This window comes from Antrostomus carolinensis, unplaced genomic scaffold (genome assembly GCF_000700745.2).
Source record: "Antrostomus carolinensis isolate BGI_N321 unplaced genomic scaffold, ASM70074v2 scaffold18603, whole genome shotgun sequence".
NCBI lineage: Eukaryota > Metazoa > Chordata > Aves > Caprimulgiformes > Caprimulgidae > Antrostomus > Antrostomus carolinensis.
The window spans coordinates 19,601-43,325 of record NW_010307447.1 but is presented as its reverse complement, the minus strand read 5'-3'; the positions used below and the strand labels follow the sequence as shown (position 1 = coordinate 43,325).

General features: G+C 45.8%; 3 protein-coding genes across 4 annotated transcripts in view; 1 reads left to right on the top strand and 2 right to left on the bottom strand.

Moving 5' to 3' along the window:
- Window positions 1-235: 235 nt before the first annotated feature.
- Window positions 236-11,361, top strand: INTS11 (integrator complex subunit 11). Of its 2 annotated transcripts, XM_010165447.1 has the most exons (17): window positions 236-263; window positions 1,134-1,231; window positions 2,228-2,301; window positions 2,516-2,744; window positions 2,862-2,960; window positions 3,054-3,088; window positions 3,795-3,933; window positions 4,431-4,495; window positions 5,092-5,281; window positions 5,967-6,050; window positions 6,579-6,668; window positions 7,226-7,388; window positions 8,082-8,189; window positions 8,762-8,823; window positions 9,581-9,723; window positions 10,337-10,466; window positions 11,233-11,361. In XM_010165447.1, the coding sequence occupies exons 1-17, from the start codon at window positions 236-238 to the stop codon at window positions 11,296-11,298; spliced, it is 1,803 nt and encodes a 600-aa protein (XP_010163749.1). In that variant the 3' UTR covers window positions 11,299-11,361. The 2 variants fall into 2 exon arrangements, with proteins under 2 accessions (XP_010163749.1, XP_010163750.1); XM_010165448.1 differs by lacking the exons at window positions 2,228-2,301; window positions 2,516-2,744.
- Window positions 11,362-13,241: 1,880 nt separating this feature from the next.
- LOC104523003 (lysophosphatidic acid receptor 6-like) lies at window positions 13,242-14,312 on the bottom strand. Its single transcript, XM_010165449.1, has one exon. It carries the CDS (start codon window positions 14,310-14,312, stop codon window positions 13,242-13,244), a length of 1,071 nt encoding a protein of 356 aa, XP_010163751.1.
- A 5,726-nt stretch (window positions 14,313-20,038) lies between these two features.
- PUSL1 (pseudouridine synthase like 1) overlaps window positions 20,039-23,725 on the bottom strand; it is a 20,361-nt gene continuing 16,674 nt past the window's right edge. Inside the window, exons 7-8 of the mRNA XM_010165446.1 lie at window positions 21,187-21,349; window positions 20,039-20,185 (exon numbers count right to left, since the gene is read on the bottom strand). Of these exons, the coding sequence (XP_010163748.1) occupies window positions 20,154-20,185; window positions 21,187-21,349 (195 nt within the window). The 3' untranslated portion in view covers window positions 20,039-20,153. The remainder of the gene's footprint in view (window positions 20,186-21,186; window positions 21,350-23,725) is intronic.

The window sequence follows — 23,725 nt, the reverse complement described above, 5'->3', positions numbered from 1 at the left end:
CAACCCAAACCACTCTGGGATTCTGTGATTTATTAATCATCCGCGTGTTGATCTGACTCGTGTGTCCGGCCTCTCTTCCCTCTAGGAAGAAGCTGGGCCTCTGCTTAAGTCTTCTGCCTGATACTGAAAAATAACTGAAATGGCAGCTGTGAAAATGGCTAAAATCTTTTCGTGACCCCCTTAGACTGTTTCTGAAATAATTTGCCATGCAGTTCGAGCTTTAGAGTTTGTTAAAATGCCTGAAATAAAAGTCACTCCCTTGGGTAAGTCCGATCTGAAATTGTCTTCAAATAGAAACATGGAAAAACTTTGGAATTTAGAATTCAAAGTAATATGTGTTGGATTGCTGGGGACATGGGTGCCTTTCTGTGCCACAGAACCTGCTCGTGGTGGAACACTGTGATAACGTACAGTTGGGGAGCATCCTCACTTGATTCTTGTCACTATGTCACTGTCTTCCTTTTATCTTTCAACCAAGTAAGACTCAAACAGTCTGACAGCTCAGCTTTGATTCCAGGATTCGTTAATACGCGCTGCTGAAGGTTTGCAGTATTGTACAGTACAGATAATTAGTTCACCTGACAGTGCTGAGCAGCCACAGGAAGCAAATTTTTTATTTCTTTTTTTTATGGGTTGCACAAAAACTTTTGAGATGCATTTATGTGCTGGGAGGGCAGGGGATGTGCCGAGCAGAACAACAGCTTTACCCTGATGGGTAGTTTTCTGGCTCAGAATGGACTTAACTAGAGCGTAATGCAGGTCTGTGCTTTCACCTGGGGAGGTGCAGAGCCTGGGACCTTGGAGTTCTGTTCTGATCCTTTCCAGATCAGAGATTATTTTGCTCTTACTTGAAACGGTGGGTTTGGAACTGCTGATGGGTTTGGACTTGGTGCTGTATTTGCTGCAGGAAAAGCAGCAAATTTTTTGGTGGAAAGCTTCCCAGAAGCTCAGGGAATGTTCAGGCAGTTCGCATTTGCTTACTCTGACAGATCTGCTTCCTGGGAAGAAAGGATGTAGGCTTTTCCTGCGTCAGAAAAGGGCTCAGAAGTTTGTACGGATCTTTAAATGCTTTTGAAGGGATTTGTAAATATTCCCAGAGATCTCTTACTTGTCTGTCTCTTGCTTGGGTCCAGGAGCTGGCCAGGATGTGGGGCGCAGCTGTATCCTTGTGTCCATTGCCGGGAAGAACGTCATGCTCGACTGTGGGATGCACATGGGCTACAACGATGACGTGAGTGTGGTGGAGAAGCCTGAACGTTGTGTAGAGATGCTTTAAGGTGCATCTACCTGGCCTTTCCCAGCAGGGCTCCTGGTTCATGTCTCCCCTCTGTTCCCTTTTATTTGAGCGTTGCCTGACTCCTCTAACATGAGGGTGGTGTTAGCTGGGGGTGCGTCACTGGGCACATGTCAGCCACAGCTGGAGCTGGACTATGGCAGAGAACAAACTACTGTCACTCGTTCAAAAACTTGCCTTCCTGTGCAAGAGGCACATCCCCTCAAGTGTTCCTGGAGTGCCACCATCCAGCCATCCTTTCCCTGGGCTGTAAACTCCAAAAAAAAGATGAAGCAAGTGGTGAATGCTCCATTCCTGGTGGTTTTGGTCTTTATGTATTTCATATGGGCAGGTGTCTTCTATGCTTTAAAGCATTAATCCCACAATTAGCCAGACTGCTCTTGACATGATTCTTGGTTTTGGGCAGCTAATTACTTGTGGGATCTGCACCACACATCTCTGCTGCTTTAGAGAGAGAGCTGAGGAAATACCCCTGATGTTTGGTCACCTGGTTCTCGTAGGGAAGGAATAACAGCACAAATACTCTGTAAAAGAGGCAGAGTTAAAGCGTGACACAGCAAATGTGCTGTTATGGAGAAGCTTTTGAGGCTTCCTGCCATGGTGCCTGGGGGGAGCTAAAACACACTGGTCACCTGTTTTGCTTTGAAGGTGAACTTGGCTGTCACTTAGTGATCTGCAGGGTGAGTTTCCCTGCCTGTCCTCTGGCAGCTCTCCCGCCTTTTTGGCTCTTCCTGCACATAACTGCCCGTCGCCTGCAGCTCTTGCCGCGTTGCTGCCAGTGCTGTCTGCTGCCCTATTGCAGCTTCGCCTCGGGGTGGATCGCAGCATGTTTGCAGGGTTTCAGGCTGTGGGTTAATTCTTTGGTGGATTAATAATGCAGCATTAACTGGCTCCCTTTCATCATGGACAGCCTGTTTTTCCATGTCTTTGCAGAGGCGCTTTCCCGACTTCTCTTACATCACTCAGAACGGAAGGCTGACTGACTTTCTGGATTGTGTGATCATCAGGTGAGGAAGTTTCCTTCCTTGTCAGAGTTCAGATGGGAAATGGGAAAGCTTTGTATACTGTCCTAGCAACCCAAACAAGCTGTAAGCTCATTATTCATATTTGGCTGGTTCCTCTGTGTTACACAGTGCTTTAAAAAAACAGAAGCAAGATCTGAGAACCATGGCAGCTAAATTCCTGTGCAGCATCTCCTTTATCCTGCGTGTCTTTTTGCAGCCACTTTCACTTGGACCATTGTGGAGCTTTACCATATTTCAGTGAGATGGTTGGTTACGATGGGCCCATTTACATGACGCATCCCACCAAGGCCATCTGCCCCATCCTCCTGGAGGACTACAGGAAAATAACTGTAGATAAAAAAGGGGAAACTAACTTCTTCACTTCCCAAATGATTAAAGACTGTATGAAAAAAGTGGTGGCTGTGCACCTTCACCAGACAGTTCAGGTAAATGTTCATTTCTGGATGCTCCTGCATCAGTCCTGGTGGGCTGCTGTAGAAAGCAGAAGCAATTCCAGTGTTTCCAGCTGCGGGCGCTGATGCAGCGTTGGCCTCTTGGTGCAGGTGGATGAGGAGCTGGAGATCAAGGCGTACTACGCGGGCCACGTGCTGGGAGCAGCCATGTTCCAGATCAAGGTTGGATGCGAGTCAGTTGTGTACACTGTGAGTATGCACAATATTTACAGGTGCCAACGTCCCTCTCATGGCCTGTCCCGTCACCTGGAGAATATTAATGGCTTTCTCTTCTTCCTTCAGGGGGATTACAACATGACACCAGACAGACATTTGGGGTAAGTAGGAGCTGAGTTTCTATGAGCTGTGTGTATTTCTGACAGGAGGATTTTAGCACAGCTTCTGTTAATCCTGGGGGCTTAATCAGCATTGATTCTGTGTGAAGAGACTGGAATATTTAACTGTGTCTCTGCTGGAAAGATAAATGCCATTTTGAATTAGGGGAATGAACAGATTTACATTGATTCTTCTCGACAGACCCTAATGTAATCTTCTCTGTATGCTCATATTAATCCATTTTTATGGCTGTGTAGTAATTAGACTTAAGATGTTTAAAATGTTTTATTGTCATGGTATCTTCTAACTGTATTTACTCCCTAAGAGTGTGCCAATCACAAACTTTAATGTTCATCTTATTTTTACTGGCATTTGTGAGAGATTTATAATCTTTATGCTATTTAGAATAATATTTCAATGTGTTTAAAACAAGCAATAGACTGGAGAAGAATTACATTTCAAAATCTGTAGTCTCTGTTCTGAGCTGGGTTAATTGAAAGAAAGCATGGCCTGCAAAGAGGGGGGTCCTGGTGCTGCCACACAACTCCTGGGTGATTTTGGGCAAGCTGATGTGCATCTCTGTACCTGTTTTCCTGTCTGCAAATGGAGACAGTGACGTTCTCCACCCGCCTTTGAGACCTGCAGGTGGGAAATGCCAGATACCACCTCTGAATTTGATTTCTGTTTTTTCAATTCCCTTTGGTTTAGCGCTGCCTGGATTGATAAGTGTCGCCCAGATTTATTAATAAGTGAATCCACCTATGCCACAACCATCAGAGATTCCAAACGCTGCAGTGAAAGAGACTTCTTGAAGAAGGTTCATGAGACTGTGGAAAGAGGAGGGAAGGTACGGTGTTTTGATAGCCTGAGTGATGTGGTTTTTCATCTGTGAAGCTCTTGTTGGCTCTGTAGTGCCGTGTAATTATTAATTAAATCAGGCACCTATGTGTGACCACTACAGGAAACTGAAGGCACTTTTATAATCCTCCATCTGTACTTTAAAAGAGAGAATTTGAAACACTTAAACTGTGCCAGGGAGAAAACCAAACTCTGAGTTAATGAGACAGTAAGGGCCATGCTGTGCTTACACTCTGCAGACAGGGAGGGTAAGGGCAAAATTAACTTGATTTGCATCTTGAATACTGAAGCATCCACTTAGTCATGGAAGTTAAGAAACTGACAGTTCAGTTACTGCTTTTAAACTCGATTAGAAACGATTCCAGTGCAGCCAGCTCTGTCCAGTGTCCTTTGTGCCCATAAAGCTCCTCCGAGCGCGTGGCAGACGCGTGCTCACTGTACTGCTGTTGTGGTCACACCTGCCTGGCTGTTTTGCCTCCTTTGCAGGTTCTGATCCCAGTTTTTGCCCTTGGACGTGCCCAGGAACTTTGCATTCTATTGGAAACTTTCTGGTGAGTTCAGTCTCTCCTGTGCATGTCCCACCTCCCTCCTCTCCTCACAGGTGGTGCTGGCAGGTGTCTGTGCTGTTTTCCCATGTGTTCAGCACAAGTGTTGTATCCCTCTGTGTGCTGGCCCGTGCTGGCAGCGCTTCCTGTGTGTTTATTTCCCAGTGTTCCTGACTCTTCAGCAGTAACCAACCATTTTCTTATCCATTCCTCCCCCAAACTCTCGGGATCAACTCTCTTTTTAAAAACAATTCTTTTCCACATTGTAAACCTGTTTTAATGGGAGGGGGAGGAGGGATGGACAGGTATCAAACTTGCATCTAAGCACTGTGTGGAAATGTTTTTGATAATATCAAATGATCCTGCTTTTAATTATTTCCCATAGCAGAATGATTAATATTTGTAAGGGAAGTTAGCTGGAGAACTGGGCTGAAGCCTGCTTTGTAGTGAGTTGATGGATAGTGAGGTAGCGTTGTCGTAACACTGATTACAGCTTTACAGGGTGTGCACAGAAACCTTTAGAGACTACCCTGGTGTTTCAGCCTGGACAGCCAGGATCCTGCTTTGCCCCTCACAGGTTTCTGTAACGTTTCTTTCTACAGGGAACGAATGAACTTGAAGGCTCCGATTTATTTCTCCACGGGGCTGACGGAGAAGGCCAATCACTATTACAAACTCTTCATCACTTGGACTAATCAGAAAATTCGGAAAACGTTTGTGCAGAGGAACATGTTTGAATTCAAACACATCAAAGCATTTGATCGAGCCTTTGCAGACAATCCGGGGCCGATGGTAAGTGGGCAGCGAACAAGGGAATGGAGCTGATGGGCAGGGAGCTGCTTTTATAACACCCTGTTCCTGGCCGAGGCAAACAGGCTGGTGGCAAAAACTAAACATCTTCAGCCCCGTTAATATCAGTGTCCCATCTAGAACTCGCTTGTGGCCGGGCTCTCTGAATGCTTTTCTCTGTGTAACTGCTAAAGAGCTTTCTGGTTTTATTTCAGTGAAGGTAAAATGCCCATAGAAAATAAAGAAATAACTGAAAAGATTGTGTGTTTGTATCATCTGTGCATTTGGACCCAATTCAAACCATGATTTTCACAGTATATGCTTTTGACTTAAGTCAGGAGACAGATCCTTTAAGACACAATTTCTTATTGCTGATTTTATTTATTGGGCAGCATTTGAAAAGGTAAATCTGTCAGACATGATTGTACTGTTATAAAGCTGTTCAAAGCTTTTCTCAGATGCTCTGGATGCTCACAAAAACTTCCTAAACCAGTAATTCCACTGGAAAATTAGACCAGGTGGGAAAAATAAAATAGCAAAAACAAAATCCCCATGAGAGCTTTGCTGTAGTTGCTGTGCTGTGTGTTCTTGTCCTGGCTTTTATAATATATATAAAGAATATATTTATGTAAGTGATGGAGAAACCCCTGGTTCCTGTGGTGATTCTTGGTATGTGTTTGAATTCCAGGTTGTGTTTGCGACCCCTGGCATGCTTCACGCAGGACAGTCCCTTCAGATCTTCAGGAAATGGGCAGGGAATGAAAAGAACATGGTAAGAAACTCTTGTTTCTTTGACTGATGTTTGTGTAAATGTGACAGTGATGCAGGGAGAAGAACAAAGGTTGCAGGAAAACTTTTCCTGAGCATCTGGGGTTAAATGACACAAGTTCTGTAGTGAACTGACCCAGGGCAGAGCTCTTTCAAGCTCTGAATTTTCTTTGCTGTGTGACGGGGGAGCAGAGCAGGTACACAGCTCAGACAGGAGCTCGGGGGAGATTTTATTTCCAAAAGTGCTTTAATTAATTTGAAGCTGGTTCACAGACATGTGTAAGGAGCATGAATTCTTATTTAGTGGTGTGTATATTTCAGCAGTTTGCTCTCTAATTTCATTTGTGTGTCTGTTGTGGAGTGTTCACAAGCTGCAGAACAAAGCAAGCAGCTTTCCAGTGAAGGATGGTTCTGTGTAAGAGGGGAAGAACACAACACAAATTTACACCAGTGTGTGCACTTGTGGCTGTTTCTGAGTTAACAACAGAGCTGCTGTTGTACAGTTTGTGGATGTTTCTGGTTTCCTTCTCAGGTCATCATGCCGGGCTACTGCGTGCAGGGAACCGTCGGCCACAAGATTCTGAGTGGACAGCGCAAGCTGGAAATGGAAGGAAGACAAATAGTAAGTTTTATTTTCAAGAGGGAAGATCATCTGGGGGAAGCTCCTGGGCACTTTAGGGGGTGGACACCAGGTACTTGTCATGGGAACACTGAAAATCCCCAGGTACCATTTTCTTTGGAATGGGACTGGGTTTTTCTTTGCACTGGCCACACTGTACGTGTCTGCCCCGAGGCTTTGTCAGGGCTGTATTTGTGATGCTGTTTAGTAACGAGACCCATGAGTGATACAGGTGAAAGTGATACATTTTTAGGCAGACAGGGACATGAAAACTGATACCAACTGTCCTTAAGTATCAATTTGTTTTGGCAAATGTGTGACAAGTATCGTGCTCTGAAATGGGGCAGTTTGATTGTGTAAGTTATTTAAAAGTTAAAGCTTTTCTGTACAGTATTGTATTCAGTCTCTGCTGATAGCAGCTCCCTCTCCAGTTGAGCTGTCCTGGTTCCTTCTTTAAACTAAACACAGAGGAGTCGGGGTCTGTCTGTGTGAGATGCACAAGCTGGAGTGAGCCAGAGCAGTTCCTGATTCACACATCCTGTGCTTTCTGCTCCCCACAGCTGGAAGTGAAGATGCAGGTGGAGTACATGTCCTTCAGCGCCCACGCCGATGCCAAGGGGATCATGCAGCTGATTCGCCAGGCTGAGCCGCGAAATGTCCTCCTGGTCCACGGGGAAGCAAAGAAAATGGAGTTTCTGAAACAGAAAATAGAACAGGAATTTCGTACGTATGGGGAATGGCAGTAGAAGGAAGGTGTTAAAACTCACATATTTAATCTTCTGGACCTTGCACAGAGTAAGGCAGAACGTACTTTACAGGACTAGTCACCGTTAAGAAACTAGTACCCATAACCTATCTTACCTAACGTGTTAAGCCCAGTTAATTTTAATGCCCATTTGGACTTTAAATTGTTTTATGTTTATATTGTTACAGTTCAGCACTTACTGAATTGACATTGCTTTAGACTCCTAAAAAAATACCCCAAAGCAGGTGGGGAACACCTGAAATTGTCACTTCAGGTAAAGGGAGTGAAAAAATAATTCCTTATTCACGCTGCACAGTTACTTACTGTGTGCAGATCTCTGCAGTAACTCGTTACTGACATCCAAGTGCAGTTTTACTGCAGCCTGTTAATCTCTTTACCCCTCACAAGGAGTTGTGGAGAGCTGGGAGAGTAAGTATTGCCCCTATGGGGTTTGATGGCTCTGGTAATGCTGTCAGCCTTCAGTCTGAGCAGCACCTCTACTTCTCAGCCTCTTTCAGATCCCTGGGGTTAGGTTTCAGCAGACTGTTATTAAATTTCCCTTCCTGCCCTGAACAGTTGCAATATTTGCCCAAATCATGGCACCATCTACTCTTGGGATGGGTTGGAACTGCTGCTGCAGCAAGTCCTGACATTTGTTGTTTGCATTGCAGATGTGAACTGCTACATGCCTGCAAACGGGGAGACCACCACAATATTCACCAATCCCAGCATCCCTGTGGACATATCCCTGGGACTCCTGAAGAGAGAAACAGCAATAGGTAACACATTTTCAACCAAGGATTTCAGCTGTAGCCCCTGCTGTTGTGTTGTATTGTGCTTATTTCAGATGGAAATGTGAGTTCCAGCACTGCTCCCTCTGGAAGAACAGGTTTTCTCAGTGTTTAGGGGTTGAGAGGGCTGCCTGTGAAAGAAGCAGCTCCTATGCTGACACTGTACGTACAATAACATTTAAAAACAAACACACACACACACTGCCTTGTTTGCTGCTCATTGCCCATTCACTAGGCAAACAAAATCCATGTATGCTTTTCTGGAATTACTTTTATAAACTGAATTTAAGAAAAATCTAAAGCCTCTCAAATCAGGAAGGGATATGTGAAGAGAGACAGTTGTTTGTGTTACTGCGCGTGGTTTCTTACATGCCTGGAGTTCTGGTAAGGGTTTAAGCACCGTGCACTTTGACAGGAGAACAAAGATGTACAATTAAGTCTCTGAACCTCAGCAGGGAGTTGGAAATCCATCTGTTCAGTCCTGTGACAGTCACCTGGTGTGTAAGTAAGCACATCATCATTAACTCTGTCTCTTTTCTCTCCCATTGGCCTTGGTTTAGGTCTCTTACCAGATGTCAAGAAGCCAAAGCTAATGCACGGCACCTTAATTATGAAGGATAATGTAAGTCAAAAAGGTTCTTATGTTTGTCTTGTGCCCTCTGTCTGTGTTGTCATCACTCATACTGCGTTCTGGGTGAACAGGGAACTAAAGTAAAGATAAGCAGTCCTAGTTTCCCCAGTAACACCACACCTGCAAGATTAATCTGCAAGCCAGACTCTTCAGTTAGTTTATCAGTTGTCTTGACTTCTGAATTACTATCTTGCTGTTCATGAGCGGAGAAATTTACTGGTTGGTCTCATGAACACTCACAGATGAAGTCACAGGAAACAGATAAATGTGAAGAGCTGCTTCTGTTCAAAGTCTGTTTGTCTGCCTGGTTTTTGTCCTGGCCCCTTGTAACCCACGTGTGCAGCTACGGCCATTCTGAGGAGACCATTTCTGACTCACTGTGCCTGTAAAAATCAAAAGCATCCAGCAGGAGCCTGGTGCTGGTTGACCTCAGTTTGTTGGACAAGAATGGAAAGGTGCCAGGGGGGGAGTTCTTACTCTGTCACCTCCTCACGTTTATATTTTAACAGATCATTCCCCCTGATAGAGGTTAAACCAGGGAAGTAAAGAGTTAATGTGATTATTTAGGTGGACATTTTGCTCCCTCTGATGTGCTGCCCATGGTGTGCTCAGCCCGAGCACAGTGCTCTCACCTGCTGGAGCTGTGCAGTGATGGACACTTACCTGCGTGCAGCTGACCACAGAATAAAACTTCAGAAAACACACACACAAAAGAAGTTTTTACTGCATTTGTGCTTTTCCTCTGCAGAGCTTCCGCCTGGTTTCTCCCGAGCAGGCTCTGAAGGAGCTGGGCCTCACAGAACATCAGCTGCGTTTCACCTGCCGCGTCCACATTCAGGATCCGCGGAAAGAACACGAGACGGTGCTTCGTGTGTACAACCACCTCAAAGGGTGAGCTGGCTTTGGGTTCCCCCCCTAGGAATGGTCTTAAACTTCTAGAGGTACTACAAGTGCCCCCTCCTGTCTGCACTTCCAGACCAGAAAAGATCATTTCTCTATTAAGAGAAAATTCCCTGTGGCCCAGAAGACACAACTGCTCCAGGTTTCAGGCTCTAGAGCTGCTGTCACCAGAGCAATGACTGCACTGAGTACCAGAGGCTGGTCATCAGGTCTAGAGCGGCCCACCCAGATCTCTGTTCCTGGGGGGTTGCTGCTGGCACTGCTGCTTCTAGCCCAAAATTTGTACAAGTGTTTGGAGCAAGACCACCAAGCATTCGGGCAAGACAGCTCTTAATGCTCTCTGGGAGTTCAGGATTAACCTGAAAAGCTGTTTTCTTCCCAAAGCAGCTGGTTGTTGCTGATGAGCAGGGTTCAGACTGGAGCTAGAGCTGTCCTGAAAGCCAGAAGTAACGGCTGTAGGAAATTCTCCATGATTAATGGAATTAATTAAGCAAGCTGTGCCTCAGCCCCATTCTCCCTGAAGTCATAACAGCTGCTGGGGTTGAGGATTCAAAAACAGAGTGTGTCCCACCCAAAGTAAATTAAATCTCTTTTCTCTTACCAGTGTCCTGAAGGATTATTCCGTGCAGCATCTCCCTGATGGGTCTATAACAGTGGAGTCCATTCTCATCCAAGCCACAGCACACTCGGAGGATCAAGGAACCAAAGTTCTGCTCGTGTCCTGGACTTACCAGGTAGGAATTTCTTGCAGACACACTTCTCACACTGGACTCTGTACAGTCCTAGACTGTCCCAGGCTGTGGGCTGCTGTTGTCAGGGCCAGTCTTCATCCCTCTGCTTCTGAAGGCGTTTGGTCGCTGCCATTTTCTTTCCCATTTTAGGTTCAATACAAATCATTTTACAAGAGCTCCACTGAGTCAGTTTTCTCTGGAAACACTGATCTCAAACCAGCCAGTCTGGACTAATTACACTTAATACAGTTACAATTAATTATAATTCTGTCTGTTTTGAGGGCACTATAGTGTCCTAAATTGTATCACTGCTGCCATGCAGTAGAGGTATTTCATATTGTGTTTCTTAGATGTAAAACTTTAAACAGCGAGCAGAAAGCCAGCTAACAAAATTGTGGTACAATTAGACATGGTCTTTGTTTACTTTCTAGGGCTGTATTTTTAAATGCTTTCTGGACAGCAAGGAAACATCTTCTTGAGGGCAAAGAAAAAAAAATAATCAGTGGTTCTTTATTCTTTGCTTTCAAGAAAGAGACACCTCAGCTCCAGCCCCCTCCTTTGCCAAACAGGAATCTTACACTGATGTTTTGAAAGAACACCCCAAAATGCATTTGCACACTAGTTTCCATTTTTGAACACTGCTAACATGAGATTTTGATGCATCCAAGAACTATTTCAGTCTGTTTCCAGGTACCAGATCAAATGTGTTTACCACAGTAGGCGAGTCAGGTGGAAGATTGCTTTCATCCTGTTCCTCTTTCCTCTCTAGGATGAGGAGCTGGGCAGCTATCTCACATCCCTGCTGAAAAAAGGGCTGCCACCGAGTACAGCCTGAGCAAGGGAGCAGCAGGCAGAGTGTTCCAGGGGGATTCAGATTTTATTTTGTTTACATTGTCAAGGTGTTTTTCTGGTTTTGTTTTAATAATAAATTGGAGTGTTTGATTACCACTCAGCAGTACTGTCATCTTGCCCCACTGGAAACCTTCCTGGGAGTGAGAACAGCCTGAGTTTAGAGTCACGAGGAACAAGCTTTGAGTTGCTCACACAATAAGGTAAAAGATACTCATCATTTGTCTCCTCCCACAGCTCATTTCCCTTCAAACCTCAGCAGCTGTCAAAGCTTCACAATTAAAATGCAAAGTAGAAGTATAATGGAGGCAAAGCCCTAAATGTGCATCATTTCCTTTGTTATCTCCACTTCCCTCAAGGACAGCGGACACGCCTGCAAGGAAGCTGCACTCCTAGATAGAGTCTCTAATAAAAATGTGTCTCCCTTGGTCTAGAGCATAAAAAAATCTGTTTAATTGGAAAGAACAGTCTCTCCAGTGCTGGGAAGTTTTTCCACAGCCTGTAACTGGGGCAAAAATAGCAATATAGCATGAAAGGTAAGAGATTAATTTGTCCTAAATACTCTTGTCATCTCCCTTTTACAAGGATTTGCACTTGTCTTACCAAGCCCAGTCCAGCAGAGGAACATAGGAATGGCTATTTTCAATATTTTATAAAAAATTGAGCAGGTTTTCTCACCAATATTTAAAAAACTCCTCCAAGCTAAGAGCAAAATACATCAGTGACAGGTGTCTCTGCAGCATGATTCAAACTGTGTGTAGCAATAACACGTCAGGCCCATCCCAGCAGCTGCAATACTGCTCCCACACAAACCATCAGCACCATTCTAATGATTTTAACTTGCTTGCTGCATCCACCTCAGATGATTGCTAAAATGGTTCACTGATTGGCTTTAACTGATCAATACAGCCTCCCAAATAATCATAATTTTAAAAAAATCCATTAAAATGCATTTTTTTTCCCCCCTCAAACCAAGACCCCAACACCCCCCTACCCCCGTGCTGCTTCTTTTCCAAACCTCTTACCGCCTGTCCTTAGGCAGCGAGCAGAGCCTGGCGCTGGCCCCGGCTGAGCACAGCTCCTTCCCTCCAAAACAAGCCCTGGGATAAGTTCCCTTCCATTCTCCTCTGCTCAGCAGATGCTCTGTAAAGTTTGTGGTGCTGTGGAAAGGAAGAGAACAGCGAGTCTGTGTATCTGTTACCCAAAATCACATCCTCTTAAGTCAGCCCTTGGTTTTTAAGCAGGTTTTTTTCAGCCAGGCCAGTGGTTTTCTGGTGACTCTGATGACCCACAGATGATCAATTCTCTCCAAAGTCTCATGTTTCACAGGATGGAAAAGTCAGCAGTTCTCAGAAGCTGGGTGGGTCTGTTAATACAAGAGAAAGGGTGAAACAGGTCAGATAGATACATTTTGTGATACAAACACAGTGACAGAGAAGAGCTTTGCCACCAAACAGGAGTGCAGAGCGTAAGGAATGGTGGCAGCTCCTACAGTGACATCCCTCAGTGACCATGTGGCCAGAGGAGCTCGTTCTGGCCCTGCCCGGGGTTAACAGACTGGTCCATACTCCGATCTGTTATCTTCTAGATTTGCATTAATAGATACCCAGCTTGAATTCTCCTTGGAGGTCAGGAGGCTGATTTCTTTCAAGCAACAGAGAGGCCTGTGTTCTACCAACCCCAAAGTTAAATAAAAGGTGAGCAAAACATCAACATATGATGAACACAGCACCTTTCACCATGTGCCATCCAGGTCTGACAGAATACAGCTCAGTCCCAGCTGGATAATAAAAACATAGAGCTGGTAGGTACTTACCTCCAGTCCTGCCCTGATGTAACAACCACTGCGTGAAAGAATCACAGGGTTCACAGATTTGTTTTCCAAAAAGCAAACAAACAACAGCTGGGAAGATGAATGTTGTACTTACTTTACACAGATCCGTTGATTCCATCTCTGTGGTTTTTATTTCCATGTCTCTGTTGCAGTTTATAGACGTAGGAGGACTCCCCACACTTCTGGTCACAGATGGTGTACACCATTTTAGACCTGAATCTCAGCTTGAGGTTGAAGCAGCACTGCTTGCTGGAAGAGGTGTAGTAGTACAAGAGGGGGTTCAGGCAACAGTTGAAACTCACCAGGGCTAAGGTGACCCTTCGCATTTTGTAGATCAAGCTGGTAAATGCCTCGTTCTGGATGACCTGGATCCTCATTAAGAAGTGGAGCAAGTGTGTGAGGTGATAGGGCAGAAAGCACAAAGCACAAATGAGCAAGATGAAGTAAATGGTGTTCAGGGCCTTCCTCTTGCGAATGCTGCGTCTGATCTGCGAGATCCTCCTCGCGATGAGGGGGTATGAGATCAGAATGATGGAAAATGGGATCACAAACCCGAAAACCAAGGCCAGGATGTTGTAAGGTGCCATGCGGTAAGTCCAGCTACTTCTAGTAAATTTCTCAAAACATGCTGTTGTGTTCCTCACACCACTGTTGTGCAGGGGACCTCCAACAATGAGTGGAACCAGGACACTCAGAGCGACCGCCCAAAGGACTGTGACCACGAACACACAGTAGCTGACTTTGATCTGGATGTAGGTGAAGGGATGCAACACTGCAACGTAGCGATCCACACAAATGCAGGTGAAGAAGGCAATGCTCAGATAGATGTTGATATAGTACAAACTCCCAGTTATCCTACAAGCCATGTCACCAAAGATCCAATTGTTGCCATTCAGGTGGTAATTAATTTTAAAAGGCAACACACAAACAAACAAGGTGTCTACCAGAGCCAGGTTAATCATGTAGACGTGGGAATGAGAAGTGTGCTTCACTCTGCAGGACAGGAAGTACAGAGCTAAGACATTTTCTATCAGTCCCAGCACAAAGACAATGCTGTAGATGATGGTAAACAGGGAATACTGGAAATCTGCTTCCAAACTGAGCTCTGAACTGGCATTGGCAACGGTCTCACTGGAGACTCCTTCAGTCCTGGCAATATCTGCCATGATTTCTGCTGGAGAGGAGGGATATCCCACATGGGATAAGAGTCTTAAGCCATCTCTTACCTCAGGAGTTTTATTTCCTCTGAAGTGGGTCAGAGCTAAAGCTGCACCATGGAGTGATGTGGAGTCTGTCGTTCAGGTCTGGGCTCGGTATAGTTGGATGGAAAGTGGTGTTACTGTGAGGAAGAATAAAGCATGTAAAATACAAGCACTGAGTACTTACTGGCATTAAAATCATCACACTGTGACAATATTCAAATAACAGAGGTAGCGATTCCTCCCCCGAAGAAAACCCAAAACACTAAAAAAAACCAAAACACAGCTACAGAGAAGGCCACAGCTTTCGCCAACAACTGCAGCAGTACAGGAGAACTTTAGAAGTGAAGAACTGACAGCACCTGTGGAGGGCCTGGCATTAATTTCCCATTTAATTACATGACATTTCCCATTAAATTTTGCCCTAGTTAAAATTCCTCTGCCACTGCTGAGAGATGTACAGTGTTATTAGCCTGTCCTTAAAAAACTGCAGCGATGGATTGTGCAGGCTTCCCAGGAAAAAAGAAAAGCAGCAGTGGCAAAGATACAAGCAGGATTGCTTTTCCAGTGTGCCAGTTACCCCAGTGCTCTGTAACTGCACTGCTCTAACCTTGCTGGTGCCACAGTTTTATGAAGAGTGTGTGTGGAACCCTCCTGTTAAAATGAAGCAATAGTTTTGAAAGTACAGATCTGAAAGGGGCTGTTGGCATCTGTACTGGGCTGTTAACCAAACTGTAAGAAGCTGCAGCATTTAGGAGAGGTTCAGGGGGGGCATCAGTCACGTGGACAACTGGAACAGTAGCTGGAGGGGTTCAGCACTTCAGAGAAGATGTGCCAGGTCTCTTGGAACAGACAGTGTGTAGTGCAGGATGCAGAACACCTGGTAACATCCATCAGACAGTCTGAGAGACACAGGGTTATTTCCATCCTTCCACCCACACTTCTCTGCCTTCGCTGATGTTCACATACAAGTGGGAGGGCTCGGCCTAAGCTGCTGGGTGAATTTACAGCACCTAAAGCTACACTGCAGGCACATGGCAGAGGGAAACCATCACGTCTCAGCTACAAAGGGAGCTCAAAGGATGAGCTTCTGTGTTTGAAACACAGGAAAGGCGCTCGCTGCACAAGTACAACTCCTCATCTGGGTCACTCACATCCCATCAGCAACAAACTGCGCTCCAGCAGCGCCTTCCCTCCATCAAGTGGAAATCTGTGTACCCAAACCAAACATCAACCTACACAGAAGCCCTTAAAGATAGTGGAGAAATTAAACCCAGCTATGATATATGCACAACATTCCTAAAGTTGAGCCATTGAAAGCACAATAATGCAAAGGTTTTTGGGTACTTTCCAAAGGAAACTTTGAAATCACACTTCCTCCCAACAGTTGTTTATCTAATGAAGTAAAAAGCACCCGAGATGGTAACTGGAAGATTAGAAAGGGAAAAAAATGGTTTCAGTTTAAGTAGGCAAACATACCTACCTGCTTACATGGGCCTTTCACCCACCAGCAAAGGGTTTGTACACACACAGGGAAATTAACACAGAATCAGGCACAGCCAAGCCATAACTTTAAGCAGCAGAGGACTTGAAACAACCTTTATCTCAGAGTTTGGCCAGAGCAAGAGCCACCGAACATCCATCTTTTCTAGGTTCCAAGTACAGAGTTGTGGCTGGGGAAAGACAAGGCAGGGGTCTGTGAAATCATGAAAGGGGCAGGAGGCAGAGGGGGCTGATGAGCCACTGCTGCTCACGAGACCCGCGCAGTCAGGACGTGCACAGACAGCAGCAGGTAACTGCTCCAGAACAAACAGAAGGAATTTTTCCAAACAGCACATACATTGTCCCAAGGTTCTGTAGAAGCTACACGTGGTTTCTGTATGCTCACTGCTGACTGGCTGCTGCGAGATGGCAACATAAGCCTGCTCAAGGGCTGCCGAGACCTGGTTCCCCTCAGACCCCTGGCAGGACGGTCACAAGGCCTTACAAAGGCACAGAAGCTGTTTGCACCACGATTCTACACTAATATAATTTGCCTTCAGCACCTGTAGGTTCACTAAATCCCCTAAATCCCTCCTCACCTGAAGCAGGATCCCAGATCAGGTCTGACACTCTTAGAGGGGACAGTGGGCTACACCGATACCGTGACTGCTGGGACGGGACAGGCGAAGCTCATCACAGAGATCCTCGTCCCCACCAGTGCTCACCAGCCCTGCGTGTAGCCCACCAAGTAACATCAACCCATTTAAACTCACCTGCAGCAGCAGAAAGGAACAGTGGAAAGGAGAGAGGTGGGAAGGTAATAAATCACTGACAGGGAGTATCGTACAAGCCCTTTACAAGTCGGTTTTATCCCATTCCCAACAGTTACATACACACTGCAGGACCCCACCCTCAATCTGTCTGGAAATACTTTCATTCCCAGTAACAGCAGTGACAGTGTCTGTAACTAAACATGTATTTTCCAAGTACACAGCCACCTTCATCTCTTATAATAAATCACCATTTATTTAGCTACCATTTTTAAAGTACAGAGTCTGACCCAGTTCAGCTGTGTTTCCCCAGAGTTGTTCTGTTGGGTTTTTGTTTGGGGTTGTTTTCCTTGGGGGCAGAGGGCTGTTATTTCTTCCAGACAACCAAAAAGCACCACTGCACTTGTGTTTCACAAAGTGATTTGATTTACAAAAACACAGAAAATCATACATCCAAGTTCCCACTGGATTTTGAGTTCATTAAATTATTAGAAATGCTTTCATATAAAACCAAGCTTAAGTCTTTAAACTCTGGTCAAGCATGAGGTTTTTCTGGTTTTAGTCTGAAAGTATCACTATCAAACAATCAGAAAGACAGATCTCCCCACGTATTGAATAAACTGAAAAGAATTAGTGATGCAACAACATGAAAAGGAAAAAAAAAGAATGCTAAATACCCCTTGATAATAAGTAACAAGTATTAGTGATGAACACCAAAAAATGATTCAGACTAGGAGCTTGTACAGAAGATACAAACTCTACTGACAGTACATTCCATGATGCTAAGAGAGCTTGTTCTTTAATTAAATGTCTTTAGGTTATTTTTAACAGTTGCTCTGGGATTTAAAAAACAAAGCAAAACCCCCCAGCAGTGCTTTGTGCTAACTGCAAAGTTAGCCAGTCACTCTGCCTCTGGAGCACGGCCTGGATGGATGAACACTTGCTCAGTTACTGGATTGGTTAACAAGCTCTTAAGTGTGGCAGGTTTTTATTGTAACCAGAAGTTGGGAAGCATTTACAGAAACATCAATAGTGGGTATTTTTTTATTGCAACTATTAAAAACCAACCAAACAAGCAGTGGTGATACCTGAGCCTGCAGCAGCAGTTTGCTTACCACTCAAACAGCATTAGTATTTGGTTCAGGGGGTTTTTTTGCCCCATAAAGACAAATTTAAAGATAAATTTAGTTAGAAAAGTAACTTACCAGAGCTCAGATGATCATCTCTCATGCAAAAGCTGCAGATGAGTACACCAGCCTCTCCAAGAAGTCCTCACCACTACGAGGTCACTGCTAAGCTCTTTTGCGTAGAGTTTTAACAGCAGAGCAAACAGCCCTGACAAGACACACCACAGAGCTCTCCCACGTTGCTCTACAGAGAGAAACCACAGGAAGCGAAGATGAGAAGCTGTCACTCAGATCCCAGGCAGGGCACTTGCCCCACTAGTGAAGTGTTCCCCCCAGAGCTGGGGGAGAGCAGAGCGCACAGCCAGCACTGCTGCAGGCTTTGGTTCTCTCCATGGACCCGCTGTAAGATGGGGGCACCACGCTCCCACCCAAAGCCACCCTTGATCAGCTCCAGCCTGCCCTGCCCTCCAGTCCCAGCATCTGCAGAGCAAGCCCTGCCTCTCTGGAACCAGGTACCAGTGCTTCAGTCTGAGACACTCAGAAATGGGCCTGTAGCTGCACTCTCACTTCTCCTCAAAGGGAGGAAGAGCAAGACTGTGCTGCCATTCCCTTTCAGGCAAACCACTGTCTAAAAATATACAGGCACGTTTGGGTTTGGAACAGATGGACAAACCCCACTGCTTGTGCTGAAAATGTGACAGCATCCCTGCCTCTGGGACCAGAGGAGCACAAACAGGTACCACACTAGCAACACAGCAGCTTCAGATCTCCTTTTCCATGGTAGAGACCCAGGATTCCTCCAAAGTTCTGTCACCTTCTTTGGGAATGAGTCCCTGTCAGAAGAAGGCAGCTCTCAGTCGGTGGGAAGGGAGGGAGTAACCAGAGCATCTCGCCTTTCCTCGCCACGCTGTCCAAAGTAGGTCTCTGGAAAACCTGCACCTGGATCTGAATGGGGAAGAGACACGTCACTTCTCATGAGGGGACACACCTAGAAACGGGCTGTCCTCGTATTCTGTATCAGGACCACTCACTAACTCCATCCCCACTGCCAAGGGCCTTAAGAGAGGTCAAAAAGAACTCCTGCCACCCCCTCTGCCACCACGCAAACAGCAACTGGAAACTTCATGATCTCTTATCAAGATTCATCCTTGATCGATCTGAACACGATAGTCTGTACCACTGTGAACTGCCACGGAACAAAGAACATCCTCTTACCAGACCAAGAGGGCTGCCTGCTCTGACAAACTGGCTCTCTCTGTCATTCTTCTCCTCCTCTCATGGACAAAGGGGAGATTAATTATGGTGGTACCAGGCATCTCAGCTGCACATTGCTTCCACTGCAGGAGTGTTTAAACCAGGTATTGTTTCTTCTGTCAACTTCTGAAGTAAAAATTTTCGTCTTTTCCTGTAACCTGGTACTCTAACAGTCATTTTATAACCAAAACAGACAGATTCTGGTGTCATTCATGAGAAAAAAAAACCCAAACAACATAAATTACCCAATGTGTGTTTTATTGCAGGCAAAAGCTGAGGTTAGAGGGGTTAAAAAAGAAAAAAAAAAAAATAAAGTTGTCTCAGCTGCCTGCTCTGCACTGTGATTCACAGGCCCTGAGATCACAGACAGACCCAGCACGCTCTGCACCAACAACTACGGAAGAGCAGAAGGTGGCAACAAGCAGATCAGAGCCCAACAACAGCGTAGCAGCCACCATCTGCCTACAGAGCCTCTGCCACCAAAAGGGCTTCGTGTCACAGTCAGGCTGACTCACTCTGAGTTGTTCCTGTGCTACTAGCCCAGGCTGTCACCATTAAAACAGGTTTTAAGTGACCTCCAAGGAACTTTGCTCTGTAACATGCCACATCCTAAATGCAACAGACATGACTTTGTACCAGGGAACAGGATAATGTAAAAGCCACTATAGTTCAGCTAAAGAGTGACTGCTGATGAGGGGAGGAAACGGCGAGTTCTTTCAGAGGCTGTTCTGTAAGTCACTGCAGCCAACAGTACCAGTTGTCCCCTGCACCGTGCTGGACAAAGGCAGGGTCACAGGGGAGAGGGCCCCAGAGGAAATGCTACATTCTCCTCTGTTCTAAGTGTGTATCCCTCCTACACACACTGCAGAAGGAAAAAAACCCAAACCCACAAACAAAACCCCCCAAGCCTCACTCCTTCCTCCTCCTCTTTGAGAGACAGGCACTAGAATTTCAGGAAAAAAACCCAACCAAACAAAACAGTTATTTAAAGCAGCATCTTCCTTTCTCCTTGGCAGTCTCAGGGGGCAAGAACAAATGATAGGAAGATGCCTACAGTCACAGTCAATGATTTTTATTGAGACAAGATGATGTGTTGTGTAAAAAGCACTTGGCAAACCTCCATCACATATCCCCAACAACAGTCCTTTCAGACACGGCTGTATCTCACAGAGCTGCTATTCTCCTGGGGAAACTGCAGTGTCCAAATCTGAGAGGGGAAAAAAAATAAAATAAAAAAATATTGATTTAGAAAAAGAGATGGCACTGAAACCACCTGAAAGCACTTAAAATCTGTGGTCCTCATTTCCTGCCTGTGCTCCCTCCCCACAGCCAGCACTGTTAGGAACAGGACCACTGGAGAGGGCCAAAAGCAGCGAGGAGCAGCTGCCTTCCCAAGTGCTCAGAACTACATTCAAGCTCCTTGTGCTGCTCTTTGTTGCTTCCCTTTCCCTCCTGTCTTCCGTAAGCCCCACACCATTGCTGAGGGAGAGAGCCCAGCTGCAGGAGATCCGTGGTCTGGCTGAGACAAGGCAGCCCAGAGAGGTCTGCAGTGTGGTGGAAAGTCCTTTGTATTCACATTTCATAGGCACTGGATTAATCAGAGATAGATTAATCCTCACAGTTTTAAATACCTGCTACCCCTAGCAGAGATGTCAAACTTCCATGACATCCATTTGCTGTCTTCTGCAAATTTACCACTCCCCTTCTTTTTTAAGCTAAAAAACTTAAGCAGTTTAGATGAGATGCAGTTAAATTAACAGAGCCAACATCTAAGCAAGAGGATGATGTGCTCCCTGTCCCCCAGTCTGTACAATCCTCTCACAAACACCAAGGGAGAGCTGGGTGAACAGAAATGGAGCTGTAGGTGCACAGATACCACAGATTTGGTCATTATACGTGGCCAGGGACAGAACAAGAATTTAAGAGAATTTAAAGTATCATCACGTGAGATCTCAAAGTCACTGTCAACACAACTTTCTCTTTTGCTACCCTGCAAGTAAGAGGAGGAAATCTATCATGAAAAAAAAATGACACCATTTTTCCATAGCAACTGCTTAAACACTTCTACAGTGTGGGGCATTCACTATGATGTGGGTGTTGATGAAGAAAGCCACGAGCTGTAGGTCAGACAGTACATGGAGGTTACTGCTCCCTTCAGGGTTGGGTCTGACTCCTACAAGAAGAACATCACTCCCTGTGCTCACCTACCTGCTTCATTATATTCCACTGATTTTAGAAAGAGTCCAGATGGTGGAGCCATGGCATTTGGTGGAAAAGCCCGGGAATCTTTTATCTCCAGTAACTCTTTTATATGATGAGGTGTTAACTTTCCCTGGCCAACTGCAACAAGAGCCCCAACCATTCTTCGGACCTGGAAGAACAAAGAACACAGCTCAGGAGCTGCCCTGGTAAAACTCCAGAGGTGAGGAAGTTCCATCCAGAGCCCTGCACTCCTGCTATCAGCAGTACTGTGCTGTTCAACAGCCCACAGTTAACCACTGATGGCAAGTCAAGGAGAGTTCAGTGCCTGTCACTCAGGAAAGAATGATATCACCAAGATTTCTTACTATGAGCCTGCTCCTGAATACAGGTACATCATTATTAAAGCCAGAGTTCCCAGAAAGTCTAATTTCTGGAGTCCCTCTACTGTTCCTAGTACCCTGAGTTGTTCCCAGTGCCATGCACTTTGCTCCCAGTCCTGCTGGGTGGTAAGAAAGCAGCAAGCATTTCCCCACATATGTTTTGACCCTTGTTTTAGGTGCCACTGAAGGACCCCAAGTCTCAGTCCAGACTCACCCATCAGGGTTCAAGCCAGTCCTGGCTGCTCCTCCCTCATATGCCTTTGGGTCACATACCTCCAGGGAGCATTTCCAGCACTCACTTCATTTCTTCAGAAAGATCACAGTCCCCGAGTCCCCCAGCAGTGACAGTCACCCCACAGTCTGCAGAGGAGGGGTGTTGTCACCCCTTGGAGCAGGGACTGCATGGGCTGATGAGGTTCTGCACAGATCAGGGTGACATGACAACATGCAGCAGCTAAGCTCATCTGCAATGTGTAGTGGGACAGCATCTTCTAATGACCAAAGCTGGTGGTAGGGAAGGGAAAACAACTAGCAAAATTACCTCACTTCTTTTAAATCTCCCCTCCCTACAATTACAGATATTCATAAGAACAAGAAGAGGACCTATAACACAATGATCTCCAGCTACACAGTGCTGCCTTGGAGCAAGGCTTGTTCTCATCACACGTGGGAAGGAAGCTGAGCAGAGGATGGTTTCTGTTTCAGAAACAACAGCATCCATCACCTACACATCTGTCCGTGGCAGGAAGCTCACAGGTTCTTAACACATAAGCAATACCATTTCCACGTGGAGGACTATGTAGGGGCTTGCTTCTATCTCAGAAAGCCAAAAAAACAAGAGGAAAACAACCTCCAAGTAGGACAGTCCACCAGACAACATCCCCCTCAGTGCAGCAAATGGGTATTTCAAACACCTCTGCGTGTCACAACTCCCCTTCCCTCCCTCTACACTCAGCAATTCCAGACTTAGTGGGGTAGCACAAATTTCACACCACAGTGCTCACCTCCTGCACAGACACCCCTCACACTTCAGCACCCTCTCTGCTAAAGAACACCCCACATATCCCCAGCAGACACGCTGTTCCAGGAGGGCCAAGACTTGTATCTGCCAATGCCACCTGCACACTAAATGCCAGTTTCCTGTGACAAGCTCTGCAGTGCTTACATCTCTCTCTTCATGAGCTGAAGGTATCCTTTTGAAGGCAGAGTAACTGACCACTAATCCTCTTGGTACTATTTATGTCCAGGCAGCTTCATGAAGCTGCTGTCAAGGAATAACTGACAAGTAAGAGCCCCTCAACTCATGCCAAAGCTACTCTCAGCAAGGCACTCCTAGAGAGACAGTTATCCAGAGACTAATAGCCAGGCAATTACCTACTTCCCACAGACACCACGAATGCTTGTGCAAGAAACATCTGGGGATGGTTCAGGGAAGCAAAGGGCAGCCCTCTTCAGGCTCTTGTTCAGCAAGAGATAAAAGCTCAAGGAAAGCCGAGCCCTGTCCCAGTGCCACTGGAGTGAACAGGCTTGTATGAACAGTCCCATCATGAGAAATGTCTCTCCTGAGAGGAAAGAAACAGCACAACACAATGAGCTGAACCAGCCCGGTGGTGTCCAACTAGGCAAGAGCTGAAGCCCCTTTCCAGAATGTGCCAACACTTAGCTCGGGCTTGCCTGTACTCATTTTCACAGGAGAGCTCACTCTGCCTCAGGGAACATGCCACAGACTCACTGAGCCACGCTGAAACTCAGCCCTTGCCACAGGCTGACCCGAGACACCCCCCTCCACCATTTCCTTGTCACTTTTCTCTGTTGACACTGGAAAATCCATCCTCCAGTCCTCCAGCCTCAAATCTTACAGGCACCAGCAGTACCAGCCCACATGGGGCAAACTGGTCAAGCAGACACTGTCCTGTCTGATTCACCTTCTCAGGCTGCTGCCAGAACACATCTCCACCAGTGCAGGCATGACCAGTCATTTGGCCTAAATAAACATTCGTCCTATTAACGACCTTCCAAAGCACACCAAGCTCCCCAAAAACTTCCATGTAGTGCTGCAATGAAGCCCTGGTTTAAGTTCTTGATCCACCAACATTTACAAAAGAAGAAACCAAAGTCCATAATCATGTTTATCACTGTTAAGGAGAAAGGTTCAACAAGCCAAG